The sequence below is a fragment of the Tenebrio molitor genome, chromosome 5, assembly GCF_963966145.1.
Source record: "Tenebrio molitor chromosome 5, icTenMoli1.1, whole genome shotgun sequence".
NCBI lineage: Eukaryota > Metazoa > Arthropoda > Insecta > Coleoptera > Tenebrionidae > Tenebrio > Tenebrio molitor.
In genome coordinates, this window is record NC_091050.1 from 12,621,244 (window position 1) to 12,647,787 (window position 26,544).

At 43.2% G+C, this 26,544-nt stretch overlaps 4 protein-coding genes across 5 annotated transcripts in view; 2 read left to right on the plus strand and 2 right to left on the minus strand.

The window, feature by feature from the left end:
• The window catches only part of vkg (viking), a 31,538-nt gene extending 11,573 nt beyond the window's left edge, over nucleotides 1-19,965 (plus strand). Inside the window, exons 2-11 of the mRNA XM_069047746.1 lie at nucleotides 13,704-13,898; nucleotides 13,955-13,999; nucleotides 14,048-14,332; nucleotides 14,384-14,635; nucleotides 14,682-15,462; nucleotides 15,519-16,002; nucleotides 16,057-16,172; nucleotides 16,221-18,867; nucleotides 18,914-19,028; nucleotides 19,081-19,965. Of these exons, the coding sequence (XP_068903847.1) occupies nucleotides 13,704-13,898; nucleotides 13,955-13,999; nucleotides 14,048-14,332; nucleotides 14,384-14,635; nucleotides 14,682-15,462; nucleotides 15,519-16,002; nucleotides 16,057-16,172; nucleotides 16,221-18,867; nucleotides 18,914-19,028; nucleotides 19,081-19,536 (5,376 nt within the window). The 3' untranslated portion in view covers nucleotides 19,537-19,965. The remainder of the gene's footprint in view (nucleotides 1-13,703; nucleotides 13,899-13,954; nucleotides 14,000-14,047; nucleotides 14,333-14,383; nucleotides 14,636-14,681; nucleotides 15,463-15,518; nucleotides 16,003-16,056; nucleotides 16,173-16,220; nucleotides 18,868-18,913; nucleotides 19,029-19,080) is intronic.
• A 156-nt stretch (nucleotides 19,966-20,121) lies between these two features.
• SelT (selenoprotein T) lies at nucleotides 20,122-21,067 on the minus strand. The gene is made up of 3 exons (XM_069047755.1): nucleotides 20,909-21,067; nucleotides 20,730-20,859; nucleotides 20,122-20,683 (listed from the first exon to the last, which is right to left on the minus strand). The coding sequence occupies exons 1-3, from the start codon at nucleotides 21,061-21,063 to the stop codon at nucleotides 20,360-20,362; spliced, it is 609 nt and encodes a 202-aa protein (XP_068903856.1). The 5' UTR covers nucleotides 21,064-21,067; the 3' UTR covers nucleotides 20,122-20,359.
• A 262-nt stretch (nucleotides 21,068-21,329) lies between these two features.
• eIF3h (eukaryotic translation initiation factor 3 subunit h) lies at nucleotides 21,330-22,660 on the plus strand. Its single transcript, XM_069047750.1, has 2 exons — nucleotides 21,330-21,458; nucleotides 21,569-22,660. The coding sequence occupies exons 1-2, from the start codon at nucleotides 21,381-21,383 to the stop codon at nucleotides 22,505-22,507; spliced, it is 1,017 nt and encodes a 338-aa protein (XP_068903851.1). The 5' UTR covers nucleotides 21,330-21,380; the 3' UTR covers nucleotides 22,508-22,660.
• A 128-nt stretch (nucleotides 22,661-22,788) lies between these two features.
• On the minus strand, nucleotides 22,789-26,513 carry SP555 (SPRY domain-containing SOCS box protein SP555). 2 transcript variants are annotated; one of them, XM_069047752.1, is made up of 3 exons: nucleotides 26,371-26,513; nucleotides 25,615-25,725; nucleotides 22,789-23,967 (listed from the first exon to the last, which is right to left on the minus strand). In XM_069047752.1, the coding sequence occupies exon 3, from the start codon at nucleotides 23,898-23,900 to the stop codon at nucleotides 23,148-23,150; it is 753 nt and encodes a 250-aa protein (XP_068903853.1). In that variant the 5' UTR covers nucleotides 23,901-23,967; nucleotides 25,615-25,725; nucleotides 26,371-26,513; the 3' UTR covers nucleotides 22,789-23,147. The 2 variants fall into 2 exon arrangements, with proteins under 2 accessions (XP_068903853.1, XP_068903852.1); XM_069047751.1 differs by lacking the exon at nucleotides 25,615-25,725.
• Nucleotides 26,514-26,544: the final 31 nt, after the last annotated feature.

The following is a 26,544-nucleotide window of genomic DNA, read 5'->3' on the forward strand; positions in this document are numbered from 1 at the left end:
TCCATTCAGCGCCATTGTTCGGCCATTCATGAATTCGCCAGGTCCAGCGGGACCGCGGTTGTCCCAACCGTTGCGTAACGCGCCCATCTGGCCTCGGCTATTTCCATTTTATGGATTTTGCGCACGTGCGTCTAAAATCGAGAGGCATTGTTCGACATGCGAAAAATAATTGATAAGCGATCGGAGTGGCCGCCGGCGGACCACCAACGCGCACCATCTTCCGCCATCCCCGTCTGTCCTAGTCCGGGGTCATCAATCACGCCTCCGGTTCGCAAATCAACGGTACACGCTTTCCTGCTTTGACGGTACCGCGGCGGGCGACCTTGCTTTGGCGGCGGTGAAAGTGGCGGCGGCTTTGTCCCGTTTTTATTGTCCCATTTCTCCGAATCGGCTCGTCTGCCGATGAAAGAGCGGCATTGTGCCGGATTGAGGTTGCGTTAATTGCGCGTTGCGTAACGCGCGTGGTGAACGCGCAAATCATTCGGTGCGAGCGGCTGACATGACGTTTCGTCGTGGATGAATTATCGCCCCTGTTTGCGCACTTAACGTAATGGCACAAAACGACAAGCGGAACGTAAACGCAGTGCCCGACGCCGTACACATAAGGCTGGTTTATGGCGTGCTTTGCGATATTATTTATTGGGTTACGCAGACGTTTTCTTATTTTTCTCTGGCGGGGCCGATAAACCCGAGCAGTCTGAAAATCCAGGAGGTTCGACATCGGGAGTTTTATTTTTTCCGGTCGCGTGAAATTTATTGCAGATGGAACATCTGCCGTCTGGGATTCGGCGATTTTCTACGTGCGTCCAGGACCGGCCTCCACGAATAAATATGTCTGAAATTGATTAATTTTATTGCGGTAAATGTAGGTTCGTTTATAATCCGGTACAAACATTAATAAAATCCTGTTTAATGCGGATAATTGCTACCAGAAAAAATACCAGTCCAGATAAATCTAAAATTAATTAGTTTTACTGCGGGAATAAGTAGGTTGGGTTGTAATTCTGTCGAAATATTTTGTAAAAGGAATGGGTTCTGAGAAGGTGCAAATTGGAATTTTTAAATGTCTGGTTAAATTGCGCAATTTAATGAAAGGAAGACTCGGAGTGCGATAACAAGTGGTGCAGATTTTTTTTTATATTTTGTCGATTTATCGCAGCTCGTTTATTGTCCAGGAAGAATTAAAGTAGTAACAAAACCTTTTCGAAAGGGAAAAAAAAATAGAAAAACAATTTAAAAAATTGAAAATTTTCTCTTTGCAGATCATGATTACTTTCAGATGAATATTTTTATTTCAATTGTGGTTGTTTGAAGAATTTGAAGAAGTTTTTTTTTAATTCTTTGAAGACAGTGATTAACACAATAAGAAAATTAATTTTAACAAAATTATAAATCAAATAATACTTAGATCTTGTTATCAAGTTCTCATTAGTGTTATTTCTAGATCTTGAATACCTTTTATTTTTTCCTGATGGAATATTTTTATACGTCACATATTTTAATCACAAATGTACTATTTTAATCTACTTTAATGTACTCATGTCGTTCAATAATCTCTTGCTTCCAGGAACAATTACAAATGATTATACAATACTGTCATAAACAAACCAATGACACTCATAATTTTTACAACAAACGCCAATCAAAATTAAATGTAACTGAGCACAATTAATGCCGCAGTCGATTGCGATTGGAATGAATTCAAATCAGTAAGTAACCAATGACTGCTGTCGTCCAAACGTCCATGTGAATTATTGCAAATTTAATAATCGTTCCAAATACCACGTGAGGAGAGAATTTTTTTAAGATACTTTCTAGTTTTCTTATAATTTATGAGCATTTCACTTATCACAGCCACGCAGAAATACCAAAAAATGTATATGCTAATTTGCAAAGAAGTATCAAAGTGTTCCCAAAAAAATTTCAGCCCTTGTGGTATTACTTTTGAAAATTTTTCTTTACCTGTAGACGCATTATTTTCAGATTTTTTAAATTCTAATGTTAGTTAGCTATTTGGAAGAATAATTAAGACATGTGATACTTAAGATATACCTACAGGATGTCTCAAAATTCGTGAATTCCGAATTCAGAGCGTGGTAGGAAAGGACCCAGTGGAGCTCGAAAAATAATTACAAAAATGTAAGATTTTTTTACTCCAAAGTAAAGCTATTCTTCAAAAAATTGTTTTACGTTATTATTTTCCACAATCATCTACACCATAAATAACAATAGACACTGAACTTTTCAGCCTGTATTTGAAGAAAACGCACTTCAAAGAGTGCATATTCAGACCAATGTATCTTTGTGGGGGGAGTCCCGATTTTTTTTTTATTTCCATATTTGGACTACTGAAGTGATCCCCTACAACGCTCTGAATTCGGATTTCGCGAATTTTGAGACACCCTGTATACTGGGTGTCAAAGAAACATTTTTAAAAAACATTTTTACCTGATGTTTATGACTGACTGTTTTTATGACTACTTAACATTAACAACGTACTGCTAATCTGATCTGCGAATTTTGGGGCACGTGTACTTTTAAATTGTTCGTTGAAGACATTAATTGATACATTTTTTGAAATTTATATTTCTTTATAGAAATGAAAGATTTATTTAAAATTTTTACTGCAGTAGGTTACAGAGTTTAAGTGATATATTTTTTTTTACAATTTCTCATTTAATAAGAATTCAAATCTTATGAAGATCGAAGACATTAATTAAAGATCATCAGAAAAGTAGAGACTTTGTAACATTTAGTTTAAATCCGTAGATCAGAAATGAGCTTGTTACGTAGAATAGAATTTAAAATGTATTAAATTCTGGATTATTCTATCACTTTTTAAATGGCATTAGAATCTTAAACAACCTTCCTCCCACATTTTTTTTTCCATAATTCTAATAACATTCTTGTGGTTTGTAGAATTGTAGAAAATCTGCGTGGTCGTAATACATTTTAATTACAAATAGACTGTTTACATTCAAACCTGATCTAAAAATACTTTATTCAATAATTTGTTGCTTTCAAGAACAATTAAAGGTGAAAATCTCCCTTTGTAGATAGTGATTGTCAAACAATGAAGTACTTACTTGCGCAGGAATTTTTTTCCTGTTCGTTCTTCGGACACCTCAAGCAACAGAATGCACAATAACATTTTTTTAATCCTAGCTTATTTTAATTACTACTCGACCATTTTCATATCTAAAACTATAACCTTGATATAACGGATGTTCAAAAACTTGCAAGTTTGGAGTTGGCTGTGGTTTGGAACACACTTGTCGTTTCTTAACCCACACAACCTAAAACCAAACTTACGAATATTAACAAAACCTTAATCAGAGGTGCATTCAAAAATGCACAGTCTACTCCAAACGGATTAATTTCTGAACGCAGGTTATTTTATTCAATAATTAAAACTAAAAATGTTTCTTCATTCGATAACTATTGCAAGAAAGCCCAAAACTTTCAGAGACATTTTTCTCTCTTGATACAAATGTTTGAATACATACAGTGTGTCCAAAAAGTCTGGAAACACCCAAATGAAAACGTAACGCATAATTTTTGAAAAAAATCTAGACAAGTCAATTAGTGTTTTAAAAAAACTTTCTGCTGATACCTAGTGTCTGTTCGGTCTTTTCGATGACCTTGAAAAAGTTATGTTAAAAAAAAATTGCTGAAATAATAGAGAACGTCGAAAACGAATTTTATTATTGTTTAGAATATTGTCAAGATGTTCAAGGACAACATTTTGAACATTTGTTGTAAGAATTATTCAAAATTAAAGTTTTCTTTATTTTCTAACCAATTATGTTTTTTTAGTAAATTTCTTATGTAAATTGAAAATTCTTTTGACAATAGACAATTAAAAGATCTATTAAAAACGGTAGTAAAAATGCGACGTTGCCATTTAAAAAAAAACTCTGATGACGTCATAACTCTTTCAAGGTCATCAAAAACAGTAAGCAGATACCATCAGCAGAAAGCTTTTTGAAAACACTAGTTCACCTGTTTTTGCGTTTTTCTCGAAAATCGTTCGTTTCTATTTTATTTGGGTGTTTCCAGACTTTTTGGACAGACTGTATAATAAAAAAAAATCGTACATTTTTTGTGTAATTTCTCTTCTAAATGACAAATTCATTTGGACATTAATGAACAGAATCCAAATATAAATCGAAAAAATTGTCTTGTGCATTAAAATATTGCTGATTTATAAAATAATCACTGATTCTGTTATGTATATAAAAATTAAGAATACAGAAAATTCTTGATTGTTTTATTCTTTTTGTCATAAATTTGAATACTCTTGTCGCAATTTTTGATTTTTTTTTCAACATATAACATGTTAATACATCAAATTCGCTGGTGAAGAGATAAAATTTATCTTATTATTGGAGAAGTTCCCCTTTTAGGTAAGTATTATTAAATTTCAATCGTGGTTCTCCAGATTGGTTTCTGTCTAACAAAATCAAATCTTCGATTTTCGACTTGAAACAAACTTGGAATTGTCGTAAATCGTGACCGCAATCGTGCCACTTTCCTCTTCGGGTGTAATTCCTGTGGTTCGAGGTTTTCTGCAAGAGGTTTCGCATCTTCGCGCGTTTCCATTCCTGCTGCATCAGCGCCAGACAGGAAGCTAAACTGGTGGCGCATCAGGCCGAAATAATCCCAAACAAAAAATCTAATCGTCAATGGCACAACAAAAATAAAGTGGGACTCCGTCCTCGACATACCGTCAAAATACGATAAAATTCGCGCATTAGATCATTCGCCACTTCCGCACTGTCGCGATAATAAAGGAAACCAGTTCACCAAATAAAGATGGTAAAGTGGCACATCTCCAGCACCGCCACAGACGACACAGGGAAATTGTGTTAGTCACGTGGCCGCCGAAGATAGCGTGGGTGGTGCCCGTAGGAAGCAGCGATAGCCGCTACACCCACAGGAGTCCAGGAGTGCAGCTCCGGATCGAGTTACAACGCGGGATCGAACCGCTGCTGATGTTATTATTATTGCCCCCGTTTTTTTTTTCTCGTCTTTTGTCTCGCCGAGATTAAAAATGTGAGATTGACGCCCGTTAAGCACACTCCTGATTAGATTCATTATGCTGCCCGGCGGGATTTTAATAAAGACCATCTCGGTGATTTACATTCACGGGTGCTACCAGAGCACCGAGTCGGGGGCAAGGAACTCGCCGTCACCCGGGGGCAAGCATTCCTCGTTACGCCAGCGGGAGCGGCGACCAAACCTGCCAAATAAAACTGTCGCTCCTATCTACACTCCTGATTAGAGTGACGTGGGTTACCCACGATGATGATGTCTCACTAGACTTGTCGTCGGGTCTCGTGGGTGGCGACGCTTCCCAAGAAATCCGACACCTTTTGTCTGAACGACCACTCCGTCATTGACCACCAGGAAAAGAGGTCCTCCACTTTACAGCGCAAGAAGGTCGTAAATCGATGGGCGTGCATGCGGCTTTGTCTCGTGCCAGTTAATAACGAATAGTTATTGCCCCGAGACTCTCCACGGGATACAGGGTGATTTCACACGGGAATCGAGATTTTTTACGTCGCTCTGTATTTACACTGCGCGCTGATTGTCCATTAGGCTGGGGCGTGATGTGGGAGTGGATGACTGATTTATTGCCGGATCCAATAAAAATAACTCAATCGAGCATATACAGGGTGTTAGGTATTTGTCTTGCCAAACTTTAACCGCGAGCTACTGGCGGTCTTCTTGTTTTAAAGCATATTTCCTAGAGGTTACTTCGCATTGGCGTACGTTTTATAAAATATGATATACAGGGTGTATTTTAAAAATATGCCGAAATTTTACCTACGAGGTTGTGGGACAACGTAGAAGACTAAAAGCAGTTAAAATAAATTTTACCTCAAAAATTAAATGTCAATTTATTTTTTGACAGAATTTTTAAAATATTTTTTCCGAGTTCTACATAAAGCCAGTAGCTCGCGGTTAAAGTTTGCAGGACATTTACCTAACACCCTGTACAGGGTGATCGTGAAGATTAGCTTCGACCTGTCAGTCTTATCAGTTATCAGATGTGTCATCGTACGTGACATTTGGTCGATAAATCAGCCACAACGAGCGTCAATGAAAGTGCAGCTCGCATTCTGTTGTTTGATTTTTTTGTAATTGGTAGTGTGCAGGATTCAATCAGAATCGGCGTGAATCATGAGATTTTTCGGTAAATCTGCAGCGTCGTAAATTCGTTTGATTTATCTTCGTCGAATGAAGTGTCAGTGGTGTGCAGTGTTTAAATTTGCCGAGATGCAAACGTGTTTCGAATTTAACATGGACATTAGTTTATAACCTGCACCGTTAGGCGGAGAACGAGAACTATTCTTTACGTAATAAAATATTTTATAACAGAAACTCATCAAGTAAACGCGACCATAAAACGCTGTCCATCACAAAGCTCCCATTGTTATTAATGCGAAAGTTATGGCAATGGTGACACACTTACATAAATTTTGTGCACCGAATGTGGTCTAGCATCTGCTGCATCCAAAAAATACACTTTTTTTTTATTGTTCTCACACCCATCTGGCTGGGTTATGCAGAAGTCGTTGGGGCAGTTAATCGTGAGGTAATTAATACAGTCATTTATGGGGTTAAGGATCAGGGCCCAGAGGTCCTCGTAAAGAACGCTACTTGATTGGTGCCCAAGGATCAGGTTATAAAACTGCGCCGTTAAGGTTTAAGGAGTTAATTATAACAGAGAAGATGATAAGGTCTAAACGGTTTGCTGAGTTACCAGGAACAATAAAAAATTAAAAAAAAACGATTTTTTTAAGTGGGAAATTTACACGCACGTACGCAGTTAGCACACGTAAATAGCGATTTATACACAAGTATTAATAATTTTTTGTAAAATCACTGCCGCTGTAAAATAAAATTATTACAAAAAAAAATCAAAGAAAGTTCTAAATATACATTTTTCCAAATTTTAACCCATCTCTTCAGTAGTAATATTTTTCTTTATTATAAACCAAATTCTTCTATGTCAATTTACCAAAACTTCAACCATTTCAGTTTTGAAAAGAAGTAATGGCCACTTGGACTCAAATCAGAGTGATAGAGTGGATGATTCAGTTCTTGAATTTTTGCAGGAACTAACATGTAAGAAGGGAGTTGTTAGGGCGTGGTGAACTGAATGACATTTTTGAGAAAAGATGACGCAGTAATTAGGTTCAGTAACATATTTCTCTTAATTTTCCCCAACAAGAAAAAGTGGAAAAAACTCTTGACACAGATTTTAGTCGTACCAAGAAGGATTATTTTTGCAAAAGAATGTCCCGCTTACTTTCTGCAGATTTAGCAACATCTTCCTTTCACTCTTTGCTCTTTGCAAAAAAAGGCAGAAAGATCTTTTGACACTGATTTTATTCGTACCGAGATAAATTCTTTTTTCAAAAAGAATTCTTTTCAGCATGGTCTTCTGCTTTCTCGCTAATAAGCAAAACATTCTATGGATTCAGTAACATCTTTCTTCCAACCGTCACAAAAGGACAAAAACTGGAAGACACTTTCCTGTTTGAAAGAGATCCTACTACTTACTAGCAAAGTATCTTACTCATCACCAAGATATCTTACTCACCACCAAGATATCTTACTCATCACCAAGATATCTTCCTCACCACCAAGATATCTTCCTCACCACCAAGATATCTTCCTCACCATCAAGATATCTTCCTCACCACCAAGAAATCTTGCTGTCTAATAAGACGTTTGGCTTACTATTAGGTTACATATTCTTTTGATCTAAATCTTCTTTCTTCATCATGTTTACGTTTTTGTGGCTAGAGAATTTCTTGATGGGTTTTGTCTACATAAACTTCAAACAATTGTTTAGTCTATTCTTTTATGACGAAATTCTCAAGGCAAGCATCCTCATAAACAATAATTATTGTTGATAGCTTTTCTCTTAGTTTGTTAACAATTGAACGATTAATCAGTAAACTAATGACAAAACGACACATCATTCACTATTTAGGAGTTCTAGCAGTTTTTGGTCTCTAAAGATTTTCGTATCACATTATTGGTTGTCCATTTTCTCTAGAACTTCAGAACAGATGCCAGATGGTCCCTTCTTGTTTAAAAAATGTCCAAATTTTGTCATTTACTACTTGATAAACAAAATTTTGCTTCAAATCTAAACTTATATGCATCTTTTATTCGTGTCAGTTTCCATACTGTATCATTCTGTGCTTGTCCCCTTAGCATTTTACTCGAATAGTCCAGAAACTTGAATGACAATTATCGGCCACGCGCATGAATTGGAATAATCTCGTTTCTGGCTACAAAACTGCACAGATAACACTTCCGGTTACAATAACCTCGAAAGATGCAGGAAAATGACGCATTACTATGCGATACCAAAATGGGATATTATCCAACCGGACCAATTTGCAACTCGGCCTCGTCTCCATTAAAGGCTTAGACCAATTCGGCTCGTCGTAGATCCGATTTAATGGTCAGGGTGTGGAGGTTTGAGAGATCGAGATTTTGATCTGGAAAAAGCGTTGCCATCACAGTTGATTGTTTACTGATGGAAGTGTTACGAGCAAGTTTATGGCTCTTATTAGAGATTAGACTAATTTGAGCGGTTTATCTCCGTTGGCCAAGAAGTGTTAAGTTGGGCAGTTGTCAAGCGCGTCGTCTGCGTCGATTCTTGGTAACTGGAGCGCCAAATCGATTACGCTATCTAAATTCGATAAAGAAACAATAACGTTCGGTTTTAGAGGCGTCGTTACGACACAGTCCACCCGCCATATGTTCCGGGACCGTTCTTGCAACGAACTTAATGGTCCCGCGCGTTATTTATAGAAATTACAAGTTATTATCGTGTTTAATTGCGGTTTCCATCGCCTTTTGTTTGCGCACTATTCCAACTAACCAGATAAAGTGGAACAAACGTCCAAAAAAAATCTCGCGATTTCAGATAAGAGTCTTTGCCCAGTCGCCGGGCTCGAGGCAAGGTTGCTTCACTTCTTCGGTGTGCTCTAGGTGCGTTCAAATTTATACAGCGCATAGCTGTGCGGGGTGGAGCGCCACCGGGGCCGCGCGTGGGCCGCCGCTCTGCACGAAACAGTACGCGTGCCGCGGATTACGCGCTCCGGTTGCGCCAATCGCACATCCGGGAAGAGTAACGTTTCGTCTGGAGTCATCGCATCGCGAGAAATGTGCACTCGACGGATTTTTGCCCGAGAGTGATGCAATCGGAGATGTAATAGCAGCCAGTTAAAACGATGAGTTTGGTGCCACATTTCACTCAATTTAACGTAACCTCTTCAATTGTGGCAATTGGAGCAATGGATGCTGCCATCGCCGAATATAATCGATATTAAGTACCTTCACTGGGGGAGACAATTTCTCAATTAACGCTCAACACGCGTAATCTGATTATCCATCGGGATAGATCGAAGATATGTCTTTGTTGGGCGAGCTTTCGCCGTAAATTCTCGAATCTTTTGCGAGCCAATAAAACTGCACAGATGACGCAACACATTTCGTTGCAAGCACCAGAGCTCTTGGCCTCTTGGTTTTGTTGCTACAGACGCGCCCGCGTCCCATTGTTTTTTTTTCTTGTGCGGCTCATCCTTAAGACTGGTTTGGAGAGGATTTGCCAGATAAAAGTTTTACGAGCGCGCCACCATTGACACAGGAATTTTTTAATTTGGGGCTATAATTTCGTTCATCTCGACGACTCATCCCAACTTAACGAAGGAGAAATCGCTCGAATCATTCGACTGTGGCCGCACGAAAATTGAACAATCTTACACGTGCTAAGCACTAATCTCCAATTATCCACGGTTTGCCCATCGGAAATGCTTCAATTTACACAAAACTGATTAAAAACGAGATCTGGCGGCTCTTTCCATCCTGCAACAGCTCACACGATTTTTCCGTTGGACGCAAATCAGGCGAATTCGGTGGACACCATGACAGAGAGACACCTTCAGTCCAAATCTGACAAGTACAAATTACTATTTACCCAAAGGTGACGAGACCTCACGTCTCTCATCTCTCTTCATCCTGTAAAGGCGCACACGATTTTTCCGGTGGATGCAAATCAGGCGAATTCGGTGGACACCGCGACAGAGAGACATGTTGGAGTCCAAATCTCACAAGTGCAATTGTGCAATTTATAATTTCCCCAAAATTGATTAAAAACGAGACGATTATCTCTCTCACACGATTCTCTCAGATGCAAATCAGGCGAATTTGGCGGACATTAGGACAGAGGGACACCTTCATTCTAAATCTGACAAGTGCAATTGACGATTTGCCCAAAATTGATTGTGTTGTAACGAACCCCATCTTTCTCCATCCCGCAATAGCGCACACGATTTTTTTGTTGGATGCAAATCAGGCGAGTTTGGTGGACACCTTGATAGAGAGACACCTTGACTCCCAATCTGGCAAGTGCAATTTGCGATTTACCCAAAATTGATTAAAAACGAGACGATTATCTCTCTGAGTCCTGCAACTGGACACACGATTCTGTCGGATGCAAATCAGGCGAGTTTAATGGACACCAAACAAAGAAACATGTTGGGGGCAAATCTAACGCTGCGCAAGCAATTTCCAACTCCCCCAAAACTGACCCCAACTGTCTCTCTCGACTGTGATGTAGTGCACGCAATTTTCTGTTAGACGCAAATCAGGCGAATTTGATGGACAGATCTGCCAGATGCAATTATCAACTTACTTAAAACCGATTAATCCGTTTTGGAGTAGCGCAGACGGTTTTGTGTTGGATGCAAATCGGGCGGAGTTGACGGACACCGTGACAGAGAACCATGTTGGGCGCAAATCTGGCAGGTGCGGCGGCAATTTCTCGCTCGATTTCGAGTAGTTGGTCATTAGCCTGTCTGGCAGCCTGGGATTATGAAAGCTTACGCAACTCCAATGTTAAGTTCAAAACGTTCGATTATGATTGACCACCGCAAGTAAGTCGAGTTGATTGGATTGTTGGTGGTCCGTAATTGACCAAATTTGACTCGTTCTTGGGCAAGGATTTACCCTTTTGGGAGGCTTGCATAATAACCCGGTGACCCATACAAGTACTGAATACACTCATTCAGTTTGTCTGGAAAAGGATGTTTAGCAAACGTCACCGTTCCACTAGTCTGGAAAGAGTGCCAAGTGAAGCTTTCAAACAAGATTAATTGAATTTTGTTACGCCGAAAATGCGAAATGTGATGAGGTGTCATGTAAACACGGAAGTTGATGACGCTCCCGGCGAAACCAGATCTCAAATCGTACCAGAATGATAAGAGCCACGAAGACATTTTCTCAGTCAGAGAAAAATTTGTCTCGTCTGAAAGAAGAAGAAAATGACTTGTTCTTCGGTTACGGTCATATGATTTATTAGGATTTAAGCGATATGTCACAGCTTTAATTAAAATAAATAGGTACAAAATACTGCTGAATAAAACAATAAATTCTCATCTGTCTACTACACATGTTTCTGTCTGTCGAATGAAATTAAAGACCTGACGTATTGGGTTATAAAAATGTGACAAATTAACAAGCCTAAAGTTTATATTTATTTAGCGAGACCTTGATAGCTCGTTCAAATCGTCCATCATTATTAAATTTAATTTTGTTTAATTATCCTTCTCATGATGTCTAAATTTCACGTCCGGCAAAGTCAAAAAGGACGGTGACTTCAGTTTCACAAAGAGGACACCAAAAGAAAAACCGCAATCTAATCTACACTGAACTGGAATTCAACAATTTACTTTTCTCTACCACAAAACATCATAATTATTATTAATAACCACAAACAAACCAAGTAGTAAAATGCAATGTTGTTATCTCGCAGACAAAACTTTCAAGAACGCAGTTTACGCTGAAATTGAGGAGAAAACAAACATTTCTAAATAATTTAATTCGTGTTTGCTATTTTTAGAAAATATTATGGTTGGTGCTAATCAGTTTTTCTAATAATTACACAACCGTGACGAAACCTTCTACATCTTCATTCCGTCTAGGCAAGCCAAATCGACTGTCGCTTTGTCTTCTTCGTCATAGCAACAGCAAACAAATTCGGCCAAGTCACAGTTCTTCGCCTTTCTATTTCTGAATGGTGTTTCCATTTCTGGACCTCTTGAATTAAGAACAAGCGCCCGGCCCAATCTGAATTTTCCATAAGAGGAATCGCCTCAGAAGAAATCGATCGGTTCAAGGTTGATCCGGTTTATCTTCGATTGTCTCGGTCTTAATCTAGCATTAGCAAGAAAGCTCTTGGGATCGCGTAGCGCGTCTTGAGAAGAAGTCCTGTGATGCAAAGAGCAGGAGGAATTGGAGCGTCTGCGAAAAGAGTTATAACCGCGTGAATTTAATAATCGGGCGACCTCATTACCAAATATGGCTCTGTTGAGGCAAGTGCAGCGTGAAATCACTTGTGACATTTAGAAAAGTTCTGCGGGAGGAGTTCACCGTCATCGCTGCGAATACGAGTCCAGTGACATAAGCGTTTTGTAACGGACACCATCGAGGTCGGTCTAACGCCGTCACTATCAAACTTTTTGGCCGTGGTCATAGTTCTTAGGTCACGAATTATTAGGGGAGGTTATCGTTGGAGCAGTTCCTGCATCGGCCACGAAAACTTTAAACTCGTCCGTTTGGCTATTTCTGACGGACCATGTGGCGCACTGTTTGGATTAGCGTTTCATAACTCGGGAAATATTTCCGACCGCTTCAAGATCACCGCAATTTTCTTATCTTGTCTCTATCAATTAACACTTTCCGTTTCGACCGAGCGTAAATATTTAGACGGAGCATCCGCGCGGGATCGATCGGAGTCTTTGACCTATTGGCGCTTATCAATGGAGAGGCCACCTCGGCATTGTTCCTCCATCCGAAACCGTCGATGGCTCACCGATTTATTTACGACTTTTACGGTCCCGGAAATGTAAACGTGAAGTGTTATTACGAGTTCTTTGTTTATCCGAGCAGAATCGCGCGGATTTCGCCGTCGTTATTCTATAATTGTGCGCCGATAAACGTGGGGCATTAACCCATTTCGAGGGCGGTTCGCCGCCGGGGCGCGCGCTGGGACCGCGGATTTTCGCGGGCCAAGCTCTGAAGGTCGCGCGGCCAGCGGACCGCCCGCGGACTTCCCCTTGGTCGCGCGAAACGTTCGATTCTCGGGTCTAGGCAGGCGAAAAATGCGGGGAAAACGTGGACCCGCCGTTGCACGCCAATCTGAACTCGATGTCAAGGACGAGCTATTTTCGATTAAAGGAATAAGATTTTCGTAACGTAACCGCGCCGAAAATAGTCGCTACGTTATCGTTTGCCTCTGTTTTGGCCGTTTCATAACAAATAATAATTAGAGCAGAGGATTGTGGTGACCCTTGACTGGAGATTACAACATCCAGTTTGTGCCATCTTCCAGATAAGGACTCTGATGACATAAATTCGCTTGACCCGTCCATTGATTAAGTGCGTGAGGTTACGCGATTGGCGCACAATTTTTAATCTTGTCCAAATCGATTTCCACAAGTCCCAACGATGTTTACGCTCGTTATCCGGACTTTCTCATCTCTCGGAAAATTGGAACGGGATTAACGACGGAAATAAATTTATTTGCGGCTCCATAATGCGCCACCCACTCGAGCAATTTGTACTGGCGGCAATAAAACCTCGACAGGATAACGAAGACTTTTCTTTTGCAGTCGTGCAAAGGCTGTGCCAACGCTTACCAATGTAACTGCGCTGGAATCAAGGGACGGCTGGGGACCACCGGCCTCCCAGGACTTCCGGCACCACCTGGAGATTACGGAGACATAGGTCCTCCCGGCCCTTTGGGCCCCAAAGGAGAAAAGGGGGAAGGTGGAGAATACGGAAGTTCGGGAGAAAGAGGATCCAGAGTAAGACGTGTCGCTGATCAAAACTTAAGATGTTTTAAATGGTGGGGTTGTTGCAGGGTGACGATGGGGAGCGAGGCCTTCCGGGAGTAGCCGGACGTCCTGTGAGTACTCTTTGAATCTTGTTTGTCCGCTCTAATCGTTCGTTGAAGGGATATTCTGGAGACTCTGGACCTAGAGGTCCCCCAGGTCTGGACGGGTGCAACGGCACCGACGGCGCTCAAGGAGCGCAGGGGATAGTAGGTTTGCAAGGCAGAAGAGGCTTGCCAGGACCTGTGGGTCTTCAAGGCTTCAGGGGAGAACCTGGATCTGGAGGTGGCAACTCGAACGGAACGAAAGGAGATCGAGGCGACAGCGCATACGACGGAGCTCCCGGTTTGCCGGGGTTTCAAGGTCCCCCAGGACCGCCTGGGGCTCAAGGCACACCAGGATATCCGGTAGGGAGGCGTCTAAAATCGTCGGAAGTATTTTAACAGTGAGATGTACAGGGAATCGTGGGGGAGCAAGGTGTTTGGGGTCCTCTGGGAGACACAGGTGATTCGACTCGAGGTCTGTCTGGTCTTCCCGGTGATCAGGGCGATCTGGGAGATAAAGGGGAACCCGGAGAGAATCCAGACCCGCCTGGACAGGACCCGGCGCCCCCCAGGTACGACTTGCAGGGACCGCCTGGACCGCGAGGAATGCCTGGTAATCAAGGCGGACGGGGACCTAAAGGATACCCTGGAGAAAGAGGCTTCCCGGTGAGTTTTTCCCAACGAGAATGACAAAGTCTGACCTTCGCTTTAGGGAAGGCCTGGACGGAAAGGTGAACGGGGCTACAAAGGAGAAGAAGGAGAGGACGGTCCGCGTGGGAAGCAGGGTCGTCTGGGTCCTGAGGGAGCCCCAGGGGAAAAGGGTGACAAAGGAGCGCCAGGTTACGAAGGTTCGGCGGGTTTCGACGGGGATAAAGGCCAACTGGGAGAAGATGGAAATCGTGGAATTCCCGGATTGCAAGGTCGACCAGGACTGCCCGGAATATACGATCCGTTTTTGGACAGAATCGTTGAAGGACCTACCGGAATACAAGGTCCCCCGGGTCCGGTGGGAGACCGCGGGATGAGCGGGATTCCGGGTCGTCCTGGTCAAGCTGGTCCGATCGGTCCACCCGGTAATCCAGGACCTCCGGGTTTGCCCGGTCTGTCAGGACTGAAAGGTACTTCGATAAAAGGAGAACGCGGTTCGGATGGATTGCCCGGCAATCCGGGAAATACTGGCCCACCGGGTTTGCCTGGACCTATGGGGGTCATGGGCGAAAAAGGCTTCCAAGGAGAAGACGTGTTCGGACCGCCTGGTATTTTCGGATACCCTGGAAGACCAGGAGAGAAGGGAAGTCGAGGAGAACGCGGATCCACCGGTGATGCAGGATTGAAAGGTTATCCCGGGATCGGAGTGTCTATCAGAGGTCCCCCAGGAGATCCGGGACCGCGAGGACGCCCGGGTATAATAGGAGACGCGGGAATACCAGGATTTGACGGATTTCCAGGTTTGAAGGGTAAAAGAGGCGACGATTGTGGAGTGTGCAGACCAGGTAATTTTTGATTGTCTACCTCGTTCATTATTTAGTTATTGTTTATGTTTCGTTAGGATTCCCTGGACAAAAAGGAGAACGAGGTGATGCAGCGCGAAACGGTCGACCCGGTACCATCGGATATCCAGGTCTGACAGGACCACGAGGACCACCAGGACCACCAGGGAAAGAAGGACAAGAGGGAGAACAAGGTTTAGATGGAACACCTGGAACTCCGGGGATTCAAGGGGCGCCCGGTCTAAAGGGTCTCAAGGGAAGAATAATCTATCCCAGTGAATCTTTACTGAAACCGGAAATTGGAGATCAAGGTCCTATCGGCTTTCCTGGGTTGATGGGACCGGATGGAAATATTGGACCTAAAGGTCTACAAGGTGTGCCAGGATTTAATGGCCCGAAAGGGGAAAGAGGGCCTAATGGTAATCCTGGACGGCAAGGAAGAGATGGTTTGCCGGGTAACGATGGTTATTTGGGACAAAAAGGAGAGCCCGCGCCAATACCGAAACAATATATGAGGGGAGAGCCGGGACTGACTGGTTACCCGTAGGCTTGAGACCTTTCCCAGTCGGGATGATTTTGTAATTTCGATTTTTTCAGTGGTATCAAGGGTAGAACAGGAGAACCTGGTCGAAAGGGACTCTCCGGTGAATTTGTGGGATTGATAGCTAACACCAAAGGTAACAAAGGAAAGAAAGGAGTACCAGGGGCACCAGGTAAGAAGTGACGAGTGTTGGTAGTGTTGACAAATATTTGATTTCCAGGTTTTGACGGTATCAAGGGTTTCAAGGGACAAAAAGGCGAATGGGGTTGGCCGGGGTTAGATGGATATCCAGGCCCCGCAGGAACTAGTTTGCAGGGCCCTGACGGCGTGAAGGGATATCCCGGAATTCCTGGTGATCAAGGACCGCGCGGCCGTCCCGGTATGCCTGGATTACCGGGCATAGCAGGAATTCCGGCAAGTCCCGGAGCTAAAGGTGCTCGAGGTGAACCAGGACGACGAATCTTGAACGGAGAAATCGGATTGCAAGGAGGTCCAGGCATTAAAGGCGAACCTGGTGATTTTGGTCCCGACGGTTACCCAGGACTACCCGGAATACCAGGAGGGAAAGGAATACGAGGACCGAAAGGAGCGCCCGGATTTTCCGGATTCCCGGGTCAAGCTGGTGCTAAAGGAATAGAAGGCGTTAGTCGTCCGGGTTTTCCAGGCAGATCTGGAAATCCAGGTCTTCCTGGACTGCCGGGCAGATTCGGAGATATTGGAATCAAAGGAGCTCCTGGACTTCCTGGAACAAACGGAAATCCCGGGATGAAGGGCGCACCCGGTTTATGGGGTCCAAGGGGTCAACCTGGAGATGAAGGACCCTACGGTTTTCCAGGACACAATGGCAGAGCTGGTTTACCCGGACTTCAAGGAATGATAGGAGAACGAGGCGACATGGGCTTTCCAGGTCTACGTGGTCCTCCCGGTCCACAGGGTCTTCTCGGACCACGAGGTCCCAAAGGATTTCGGGGTGACGTAGGTCCCCAAGGGTTCCCGGGTGAGGGGGGCGTCCCAGGATTACCAGGTCCAAGAGGGGACAACGGTTTCCCGGGAGTTAAAGGAATGAAGGGTAACAGCGCCATCAGCGGTCCCAAGGGAGAAATCGGAGTATCCGGTCGGTTGGGAGAACCTGGATTGGATGGGGAACCAGGTCTGCCGGGCGCACCAGGAATGCGAGGCGATCACGGCCAGGACATATTTGGCCCTCTCGGGTTCCGAGGAGACGATGGAGAACCAGGTTTCCCGGGGAGAGACGGAGGAATTGGCTTGAAAGGAGAACGGGGAGATGATGGATTTGACGGAGTAAGGGGCGAGCGAGGCGACCAAGGCGTTCAAGGTGACGCCGGAAGCCCAGGTTGGCACGGCTCGAACGGCACCAAGGGAGAGAGAGGAGACGAGGGACGGCCAGGTTTTGATGGTCCGAAAGGGCAACGGGGAATGGAAGGGGAGCCAGGCCGCATGGGCAGACCTGGAATGCCGGGAGACGTGGGTTTCCCCGGATTGGCAGGACCGCCTGGAAGTTCCGGCCCGAAAGGCAACAGAGGCCCACCAGGAGACGCCACTTACGGAGAGGCCGAAAAAGGTGACTACGGAGAAGCAGGTTACTACGGCTCCCCGGGTATCAAAGGAATACAAGGTGACATCGGGTACTACGGTGCCCCAGGACTCAAAGGTCCTCCAGGCGATGCGGGAGCACCAGGGTTCAGAGGAGAGCAGGGATACCCGGGCCTGAAAGGCGAATTCGGTGCTACAGGAGAGGCCGGTAGTCCCGGCTTGCCAGGACAAAACCCCGAACCAGGGGAACCAGGACGAGCCGGCTTCCCCGGACAGGCCGGCCGAGCAGGACGACCGGGACAAAAGGGCGCTCCCGGCGACTACGGCGACGACGGCCCCCCTGGAATCTCCGGCATTCCCGGGATTAGCATAGGCGGCATCAAGGGAGAACCCGGCGACGTCGGATTCCCCGGTCTGCCTGGATCTCCAGGTTTCGAAGGACGACCCGGCATGCCCGGCCTCCCCGGCGTCCGAGGATTCAAAGGAATGACGGGAGAGCCCGGCGCCGCCTCCTACAGCTTCAAAGGCGAACGCGGCGAGCCCGGGTTCCAGGGACCTGCAGGTTACAACGGGACCAAAGGAGAACGCGGAGACAGCGGCTTGAGCGGTTTGCCGGGCGCGAACGGCGCCAAGGGTCTGCGAGGTTTCCCCGGCGACGAAGGTCCCGAAGGACTCGACGGCTACCCCGGGATTAAAGGACCGAAAGGTGACAGAGGCGACTGGGCGAGCGACGCCGCCGTTGGGCGTCTAGGAGACGCCGGATTGCCAGGTTTTGACGGATTACCCGGACTGGTCGGCGTCCAAGGCCGACCAGGACTGCCCGGACTGCCTGGACGCAAAGGCATGGCCGGCGATGCGGGAAGTGCCGGTCTTCCCGGATTCGCGGGACCGAAAGGCATGGAAGGAATGCCGGGTCTGCGAGGTCTTTCCGGTGTTCAGGGTCCCAGAGGAGCTCCAGGATTCAGAGGAGAGCCGGCACCGGCTCCGCCAGCACCCAAAAGCAGAGGGTTCTTCTTCACCAGACACTCGCAGTCGGAACTCATCCCCGTGTGTCCCAAGGACACGGTCAAGCTATGGGACGGATTCTCGCTCTTACACATCATGGCCAACGACAAAGCTCTGGGACAGGATTTGGGCACCCCGGCAAGTTGTCTGCGGAAGTTCAACACGATGCCGTTCTTGTTCTGCAATTTGAACGACGTTTGCGACTACGCCCAAAGCAACGGCTACAGCTATTGGTTGTCTACTACGGAACCGATGCCGGCGATGATGACCCCCATCCCTGCACCAGAAGTGGGACGCTACATATCCAGGTAAGTCCCAACCCCATCAAAACACTTCCTCTTAAATTCCGTTTAGATGTTCGGTCTGCGAGGCCCCGACAAGACTCATCGCCGTGCACAGCCAGTCCACCTCCATTCCTCAGTGCCCCAGCGGTTGGGACGAGCTCTGGGTCGGCTACAGCTTCATCATGGTACTCTCGCGACCTTAAGCGTTGATTTTTTGAACCACGTTTGTCTTTTTAGCACGTGGATGCAGGAGCGGAGGGCGCCGGTCAGTCCCTCTCATCCCCGGGTTCGTGTCTGGAAGAGTTCCGTCCCAAGCCCTTCATCGAGTGTCACGGTCACGGCCGTTGCAATTACTTCACCACCGCGCTTTCCTATTGGCTAGCGACGATCGAGGACTACGCCATGTTCCAAAAACCCCGATCTGAAACCTTGAAAGCAGGCTTCTTGACGTCGAGAATCAGCAGATGCTCGGTCTGCATCAGAAGGAGGTACACGCCGAGGTCGTACCAGCAGCCGACACCACCAAGCGAAATCAACAGACCTCCCTACTATCCGGGTCAGTACTATCCTCCCAGGAACCCACAAGGGAACTTGCGCTACAGGAATCTGGAGGACAATCGTAGGAGGCGCTACAGGCAAAGGGTGCGACAACGCAGACCTCAAAATCACTTAGTGCAACCCAATACCACGTGATCTGACGTGCCATAACAGTTATTACTTAACTTCTTTTGTAATTATGTGTATAAATTAATGTGTATAAATAATAGTTATGCTCGCTGTTAACAAGTCCTTCTAAAGGATTACTTTGTGTTCAACCACAGCTCCTATTAGTCTACTTTTTTATTTTACCTGTAAGAGATTAGATTTGTAATTTAAACGATTACTTTAATCAAAATAATATGTATAGAGCTCTATTTTTATAATCGACGATGCTGCCAAGCTTCTAGACGTAAAGTAATTGGTTTAAATTTGTTGCGACATTTTATACATCAAAGGTGCTAATTTCTACTTAGTTTTAAGGCTTATGACAGAATATGTGATTCATAATGTATGTGTGCCTTATCATTAAACACTGCCAGAATAATTTTGTACCGTAACAATCAAATAAATAATCTTAATACATTTCAGTTTTTTAAATTCTTTTCTATGGTAACTTTTTTTGTCACGGTTGGTACAAGTTTTTTGAAAACTCGCACGCTTGATTTGAAAACGTCGTCATAAATGTCAATCAAATCATAAACTTTGAAGGTGTTGGATTTGGTTTAAATAAAACGCTAATTACGGTATGTACAACTTTTACTTATTACAAATCTATTACTATGTATAACGCATACATACAAATACAATTGAAAATTGGTGATGGAGACTGTGAGGATCACAAACCTAATATGCAGCACAAGAATTTTTTCAGACAAACAATATGAAAGATAAATTTCATTAACAAAATACATCCAATTTATGAAATTGAATAACTGGTAATAAAAAAGTTAACAGTAAAAAAAAGAAAAAAAAAAACTTATTTTGCAAATCCATTATTCAATTCAATTTTACTATCTGTGAATTGCATATGGTTTTCAATAATTTGAAACAGTTCAGCTGGCTGTGGTATCCTACCTGTTTCTAGCTTGGACCACACCGGAACATCATTGAGTGAGATCTCAAAAGCCCCTGACTGGATCAGTTGACCTTCAATGATGTTGCAGACAAAGAACAGCATCATGCAAGCATACAGCTTGTTCTCTGTGCACCAAATCCACCAAGAAGGTTGTGGCTGGTTGATGTACTCAAAAATGTTGATGGCCCCCAAGATGCACACAATCACAACCATTTTAACAATACCCTGGAAGTGACAAGTCATGTTTGTTGACTCAACTTGAGCTACTTACAATTAATCTAGCTAAATACATGTTGAAGCCTGGGGGGTCATAATTTTGGCCGTCTATGACGATAAATGGATATTTTTGTTGGATTATTGTCACATATTGGTCAAAAGTCTTGCGGTAGCCGCACGAATAACTGCAAACGTCGATCATCAGTTTAAATTGATTAGTGATTTGATACTTACCAATACAAAAATTTTAAAGTTGGGGCCCCAACGTTTTGGCTTAGTTTCGATGGAAGGACATCTTCAGCTGTCACACTGTTGTGAGATTCTAAAAAACAAAGTCCCGCAAATGCTAATAAATACCAAAAACACGATAACTGCTTGAGCCGAGCCATTTATTTTGCTTTCTAATGCTTGTCGTCAGCTGATAATTTTCCAATGACAGGTCAGTGAATTGGGGAATTTTGACAAGCTCACTAGATCCCCAAAGTGATAAAATAATTCTTTTCAACTGCGCAAAAACATCTATATTTACTCAGATCACGACAATTCGCTTTGATATTTGCACTTTTGTTCAGATAAACACAATTTAAGCCAATTTAAGCTTTATCTAACGATTCAATTCTCTCGTTGGTGAATTTCTTGTCTTGTTGGTAGCAGTTGGTACGTGTTTTTGACAATTGTGACGTTCGAATTTGTGACAGTTGTGAAAATGGCGTCTCGTGCAGGAACCTCAAGGCGTGTTCCGGAAAATGACTCGACTATCGCATACGTGCAAGCCGATGGCCTGGTAAGTACATCAAACAACAGTATTGTGTCTCAAGTACAAATTTCTGTTGTTATTAATTGTCTCGGTGGTGGCGTAACATTGTAACATAAGGTGACATAACCTCTTTTCAGGCCGTCATGAAAATCGTCAAGCACTGCCATGAAGAATCGACAACAAACATGGACATCGCTCAGGGGGCCCTTTTGGGTCTAGTAGTAGAAAATCGTTTAGAAATTACCAACTGCTTTCCATTCCCTAAACAAAATGATGAAACTATGGACGAAGATGAGTATCAGTTGGCGATGATGCGACGACTTCGCCGCGTCAACGTCGATCATTTCCACGTCGGGTGGTACCAGAGCGCCGATGTTGGCAATTTCTTAAGTCTTCCGCTATTAGAGTCTCAATTTCACTATCAGACATCGATTGAAGAGTCAGTGGTAGTCATATATGACACCCAAAAGTCATCAAGAGGCTTTTTGACTTTGAAAGCCTACAGGTTGACTCCTCAGGCAATTGAGATGTACAAAGAAGGAGAGTTTACTCCTGAAGCTTTATTGAAATTGAAAGTAGGTTATGAAAATCTATTCACTGAGGTCCCATTTATCATCAAGAACTCTGCTTTGACAAATATTATGATGTCAGAATTGGCTGAGTTGGTTCCTGAGGAAGAAGGGTCCAAGTTCTTAGATCTGGGTACAGCTTCAGTATTAGAAGGTCAGCTGAGGTGTCTCATGGATAGAGTTGATGAGCTGAATCAAGAAGCCATCAAATTTAATAGATATCAACAGTTGGTCAGTCGACAACAGCAGGATAAGCATAGATATTTGCAGAAGAGGGCCCAAGAAAATGCGTCAAGGGCTGCAAAGGATGAGCCTCCACTGCCAGAGGAGGATATTAGCAAATTGTTCAGGCCACATCCTGTGCCTCCTAGGTTAAATCCAATGATCATTGCTGGACAGATTAATACTTATAGTCAGGCAATTTCTCAACTGTGCTCGCAATCTTTGGCCAAGTTGTACATCACCCAGGCGCTACAGAACGCCAAGGAGACCAACGCGAATCCCTAAGTTATTTTTTCTAATACATTGTTGTGTGTTTGTTTTTTTGTAAAATAAAACGCTCAACTTTAAAAAATAATGTATTCAATTGCCCTAAACACCAATTTTTTTGTTTAAATTAGTATAACTTACGCTTCTAATAAAATAATAATTTTATGATAATTTTATTTATTTACAGTTCTATTGCACAAACTGGCCAAAATGTACACATTTTTTGTTGTGCAAATTTGTAACTGAAGGACAGACAACAAAGTCAACACACGAAAAAACACAACAACAAAAATCAATAAACAAGACTAGAAAATCACAAATTGTCTCATAAATACTAATGTCAACGGTTTTAGCCTAATTAATTAAAAAATTCGTGTCATGAGTATAAAAATGTTGATTATTTTAAATTGTCGAAAAAAGAACTTTTTCCATCGGATAAAATATCTTAAGTTCTAGGACTAGATCTAGGTAACAATCACCACTGGCATGTTCGCCCCATGTACATGGAATATTTACACCTTTTCTTATGGCACATGGAATAAATCCACGGGTTCAGAGACATATCTACAGGTGTACCACAAAACGTGTTATCCGGCGCGAAGGACCAAAAATGTTTTGTCAGTACTGCTTAATATACATGCGCGCGTTGCGGGAATGACTATATGTTTCCAATACGATTCAGAATATTTTTACGGTTGAATTGTTTATAGGTTAGGCCACTCTCGGCGACCACTTCGGCTAAATAACCTCTGATTTTCTTCGGTATGAAGAGCTTCTCGAGGTCGTGCTTCGTCCTAACTCTCTTAACGATGACGGCCCGGCAGCGGTCTTGCAGGTTGACGAAATCGCGCCTCATCTTGCCTAAGCACATCTCAGTCTTGGCGGCAGTGGAACAGACGATGGGAAAAAGCGGGTCTTTGATCTCATTGAGGCCCCTGAAGGCGACCCCCAGGTACTTCTCGTCCTTGTAGTAGCTGAGCGTGCCGTTGATCCCGTCGAAGAGGATGCCGATCTTGGTGGGGACGTTCTCCTTGAAGGGCTTGGTGTAGTGGGTCCAGCGGCCGCCGTGCCAGAGCAGCCCCTTGTGGGAGAGGCCCCAGCCGTTCTTGTCCTCGCCGAGGAGGTTGGTGAAGGAGTCGGCGTGGAGGCGGGCGCTCTGGGTGCCCACGCCGAACATCATGCTCGTGCCGAAGATGCGGCGCGACAGGTGCAGCTCCCAGAAGAAGCGGCCGTTGTTGAGGACGCGGGTGCCGCGCACGCCCGCCGTGCCGCTGCTCCAGTTCGGGTGGAAGTGCGCTATCCGGAAGTTGTTGCCGTACAGGCGCACCTCGGGGCTCCGGTGGTGCCGGTCCCACGTCCACAGGTCCTCGCATCCGTGCCGCAGGGGGATGGTGTACGGTTCCGTCTCCATTTCGGATGCGGAACGCTCCGTTTGCTATGCGGCGGGGCCGTCCCAAGCCGGGGGCGCGCTCGCCAGCCTGCAAAAGATAGCCTCGATAAGGAAAACGTTTACTGACAAAGTGCAAAGCGCCAAAATACATATTTGAGATGAAGTGGCAGAACTTATTTCGTTCAGATGTAGACACGAAATAATTATTCTGTAATGAATTCCTTTTTTTAAGTGGGAAGTTTACACACCCGAGTGTAGCGAGTGTTGTAATTCACGTATAAAAAGTGCTGGATACATAATTTTGCATAATTCTTTGCAAAATCAAATATTACGACAAAAATAAATTCATAAAAAGTGATAATGAAGCACTGCCAAGTGTCGCGAGGTACTAAATATTGAAAAAATCAAAATTACGTCATCAGAAAGAATTGGAAAAAATTTACGAGTGAATGAAAACCAGTGAGCGAAAAACGATGAGCGAAAGAGAAACCTTCACCCACTGGTACTATGGATGGATACTGACTCACTTTCTAGGGGTGAGGTACGGAACAAACTGCTTTGTTCCACAAGTGAAAAAAAATCCAATTTAGACGCATAATATTGATTGAAAAATAACTACCTACTTCTTTAATGATAACGCAAAACAGTTTTTTTTCTAAGATTACAACATAATTAGACATTTGCCGAAGGAACGTTTTGATATAATTTAAACTAAACAACAACAAAATAACAAAAAACATAATTCGAAAAATCAGTCTTGAAGCAAACCTGAAGGAAAAAATCTACATTTTTCTATAGGTTGTTCAAGAAAAAAATGAATATTTTTTTAGACCAAAACAATAAAGGAATCTGTTAAAAAAAGCAAACATTTTAAATTTAAAAAGGCCAGGGTGATACAGTTATTTTATTACAAATTAAAAATGAAAATAAAATAATTGCAGGTAGAAGCTCTTGGGATTTAAAAAATAATTGGTACTTTTTCACCTGTTCAAGTATTAAAAGAAAAATTAAAACCTTTTGAGAATGTCAAAAGACTTGGTACACATCTCAAAAAACTGAACTGAATTAAAAACAACAATAATTAGATTGGATAGAATTTTTTGTATTACTCGTAGATTATGGAAGAAATTATCTATAAAAAAAGTTTAAAAAACATTTTCCGTATAATAATTGAAAATAAGAATGAACTCAAGTGAGAGCCTTTAGGTGCAACCATCGAAACCTTTTCGGAATTAAATACAGATCCTTATTTTTAATTACCTCCTTTAAACTTAAGGAAAACAGCAGAATTGCTGGACTTGAAAATTTGAAAATGTAATAAACCTAGGCGGAAGCCTTGAAGTGCATCTGAAACACACTTGTTCATTTTTATTCACTTTGTGCCATCATTAAGACCAAGATCAAGATTTCAACATCTGTCAGAAGATCGTGATGACCAAGATTGAACAATTCGGAATAAATACAAAACTACAACGAAAAGAAAACTTTAAATTATGAAGAGTAACCTTGAGTCAACAGAATTGATTTTCGAACAGAAAAAACAAATAAACAATTTACACCATGTAAGATCTTTCAGGAAGTCTTTATACCCAAATTACAGAGGAATTCGTAGGCATTTAAAAAAATATGCGATAGAACAAGAATAAGAAGCAAAAATGCAAATAAGTGGATTTTTGACGAAATAAACAAAAATTTGAAAAATGACTTGTGAGGAATAATTAATTGTTAATATTACTGTCAAAAAATTGTTGAATCATGGACCAGAAGAACCAGAAGTCGTGTATCGGATGCCTCTTTTCTCACAGGTTACCCGAGCAACGTAACATTTGTTTAATTTGGAGACAACCTGAAATCGAAAGAAAGATGCAGAAAATAGTGGGAAATGATGGGAAAAAGAGTACAAGAAATGCACTTGGAAAAGAACGATATTGAAAACTAGTAACAGGTGAACAGCGGGAACTTATTGGAGATATTGCACTTACCAACATATTTTGCAATTTTTTACACTTGCTTCCATGCCAGCCACTGTTTACCCTAACCAAATACCATCCCCTGATAATAATCAGGATTTTGTTTAAGCAATATAATTTTTACCCCTTGGCAACTACATGAGTCACGCCGAATCGATAACATGAAAACACAGCGACGAAGACGAAGCCTTGCCCTCGCAAGAAGCGCCTTTAACCCCACAAACCCACTCAAAATTCACCACTCGACACCCACTCATCAAAAAAAAAATAAAATCAAAACCTGCCAAACGTCCACACCTCCCCTCATCTGTGACACTCGACCAGACCTTCCCCCGAAACCTGGCAAAAATAAATCGCCGACAAACACCGTTCCGATATCGGTTTAAATTTGCGTAACGACAACCTGCCACCGATAAAAACGCGAATTATATCGATTACAGGAGCGATAACGAAAAGTGTGCGGATGTTAAATTTGGAAAAAATCCAAAATCGAGGTTGGAGGCGGCGGGGGTCGTACGTACCGTTTGATTCTGAATTCCCTTCGCATATTTTTACTTGGTCGCACACTGGTCATTTTCATGGATTTATTTGACAATAACAATTAATGATTTAGGACACTATGCGGACTGAGTCGACTGCGCCGATGTCGAACTGACGTCGCGACGCGTAGACGAGGGTGCGCCGATATGTGACGT

Excerpts from the sequence above, each read along its gene's own strand:
- SP555 (XM_069047751.1), bottom strand. The coding sequence starts at position 23,900 with ATGGAGACGGAACCGTACACCATCCCCCTGCGGCACGGATGCGAGGAC.
- SelT (XM_069047755.1), bottom strand. The coding sequence starts at position 21,063 with ATGGCTCGGCTCAAGCAGTTATCGTGTTTTTGGTATTTATTAGCATTT. Across the intron at positions 20,860-20,908 it reads ACTTTAAAATTTTTGTATTG|TTATTCGTGCGGCTACCGCA; the intron begins GTAAGTATCAAA and ends CGACGTTTGCAG. Across the intron at positions 20,684-20,729 it reads TGTATTTAGCTAGATTAATT|GGTATTGTTAAAATGGTTGT; the intron begins GTAAGTAGCTCA and ends TGTCACTTCCAG.
- eIF3h (XM_069047750.1), top strand. The coding sequence starts at position 21,381 with ATGGCGTCTCGTGCAGGAACCTCAAGGCGTGTTCCGGAAAATGACTCG. Across the intron at positions 21,459-21,568 it reads ACGTGCAAGCCGATGGCCTG|GCCGTCATGAAAATCGTCAA; the intron begins GTAAGTACATCA and ends ACCTCTTTTCAG.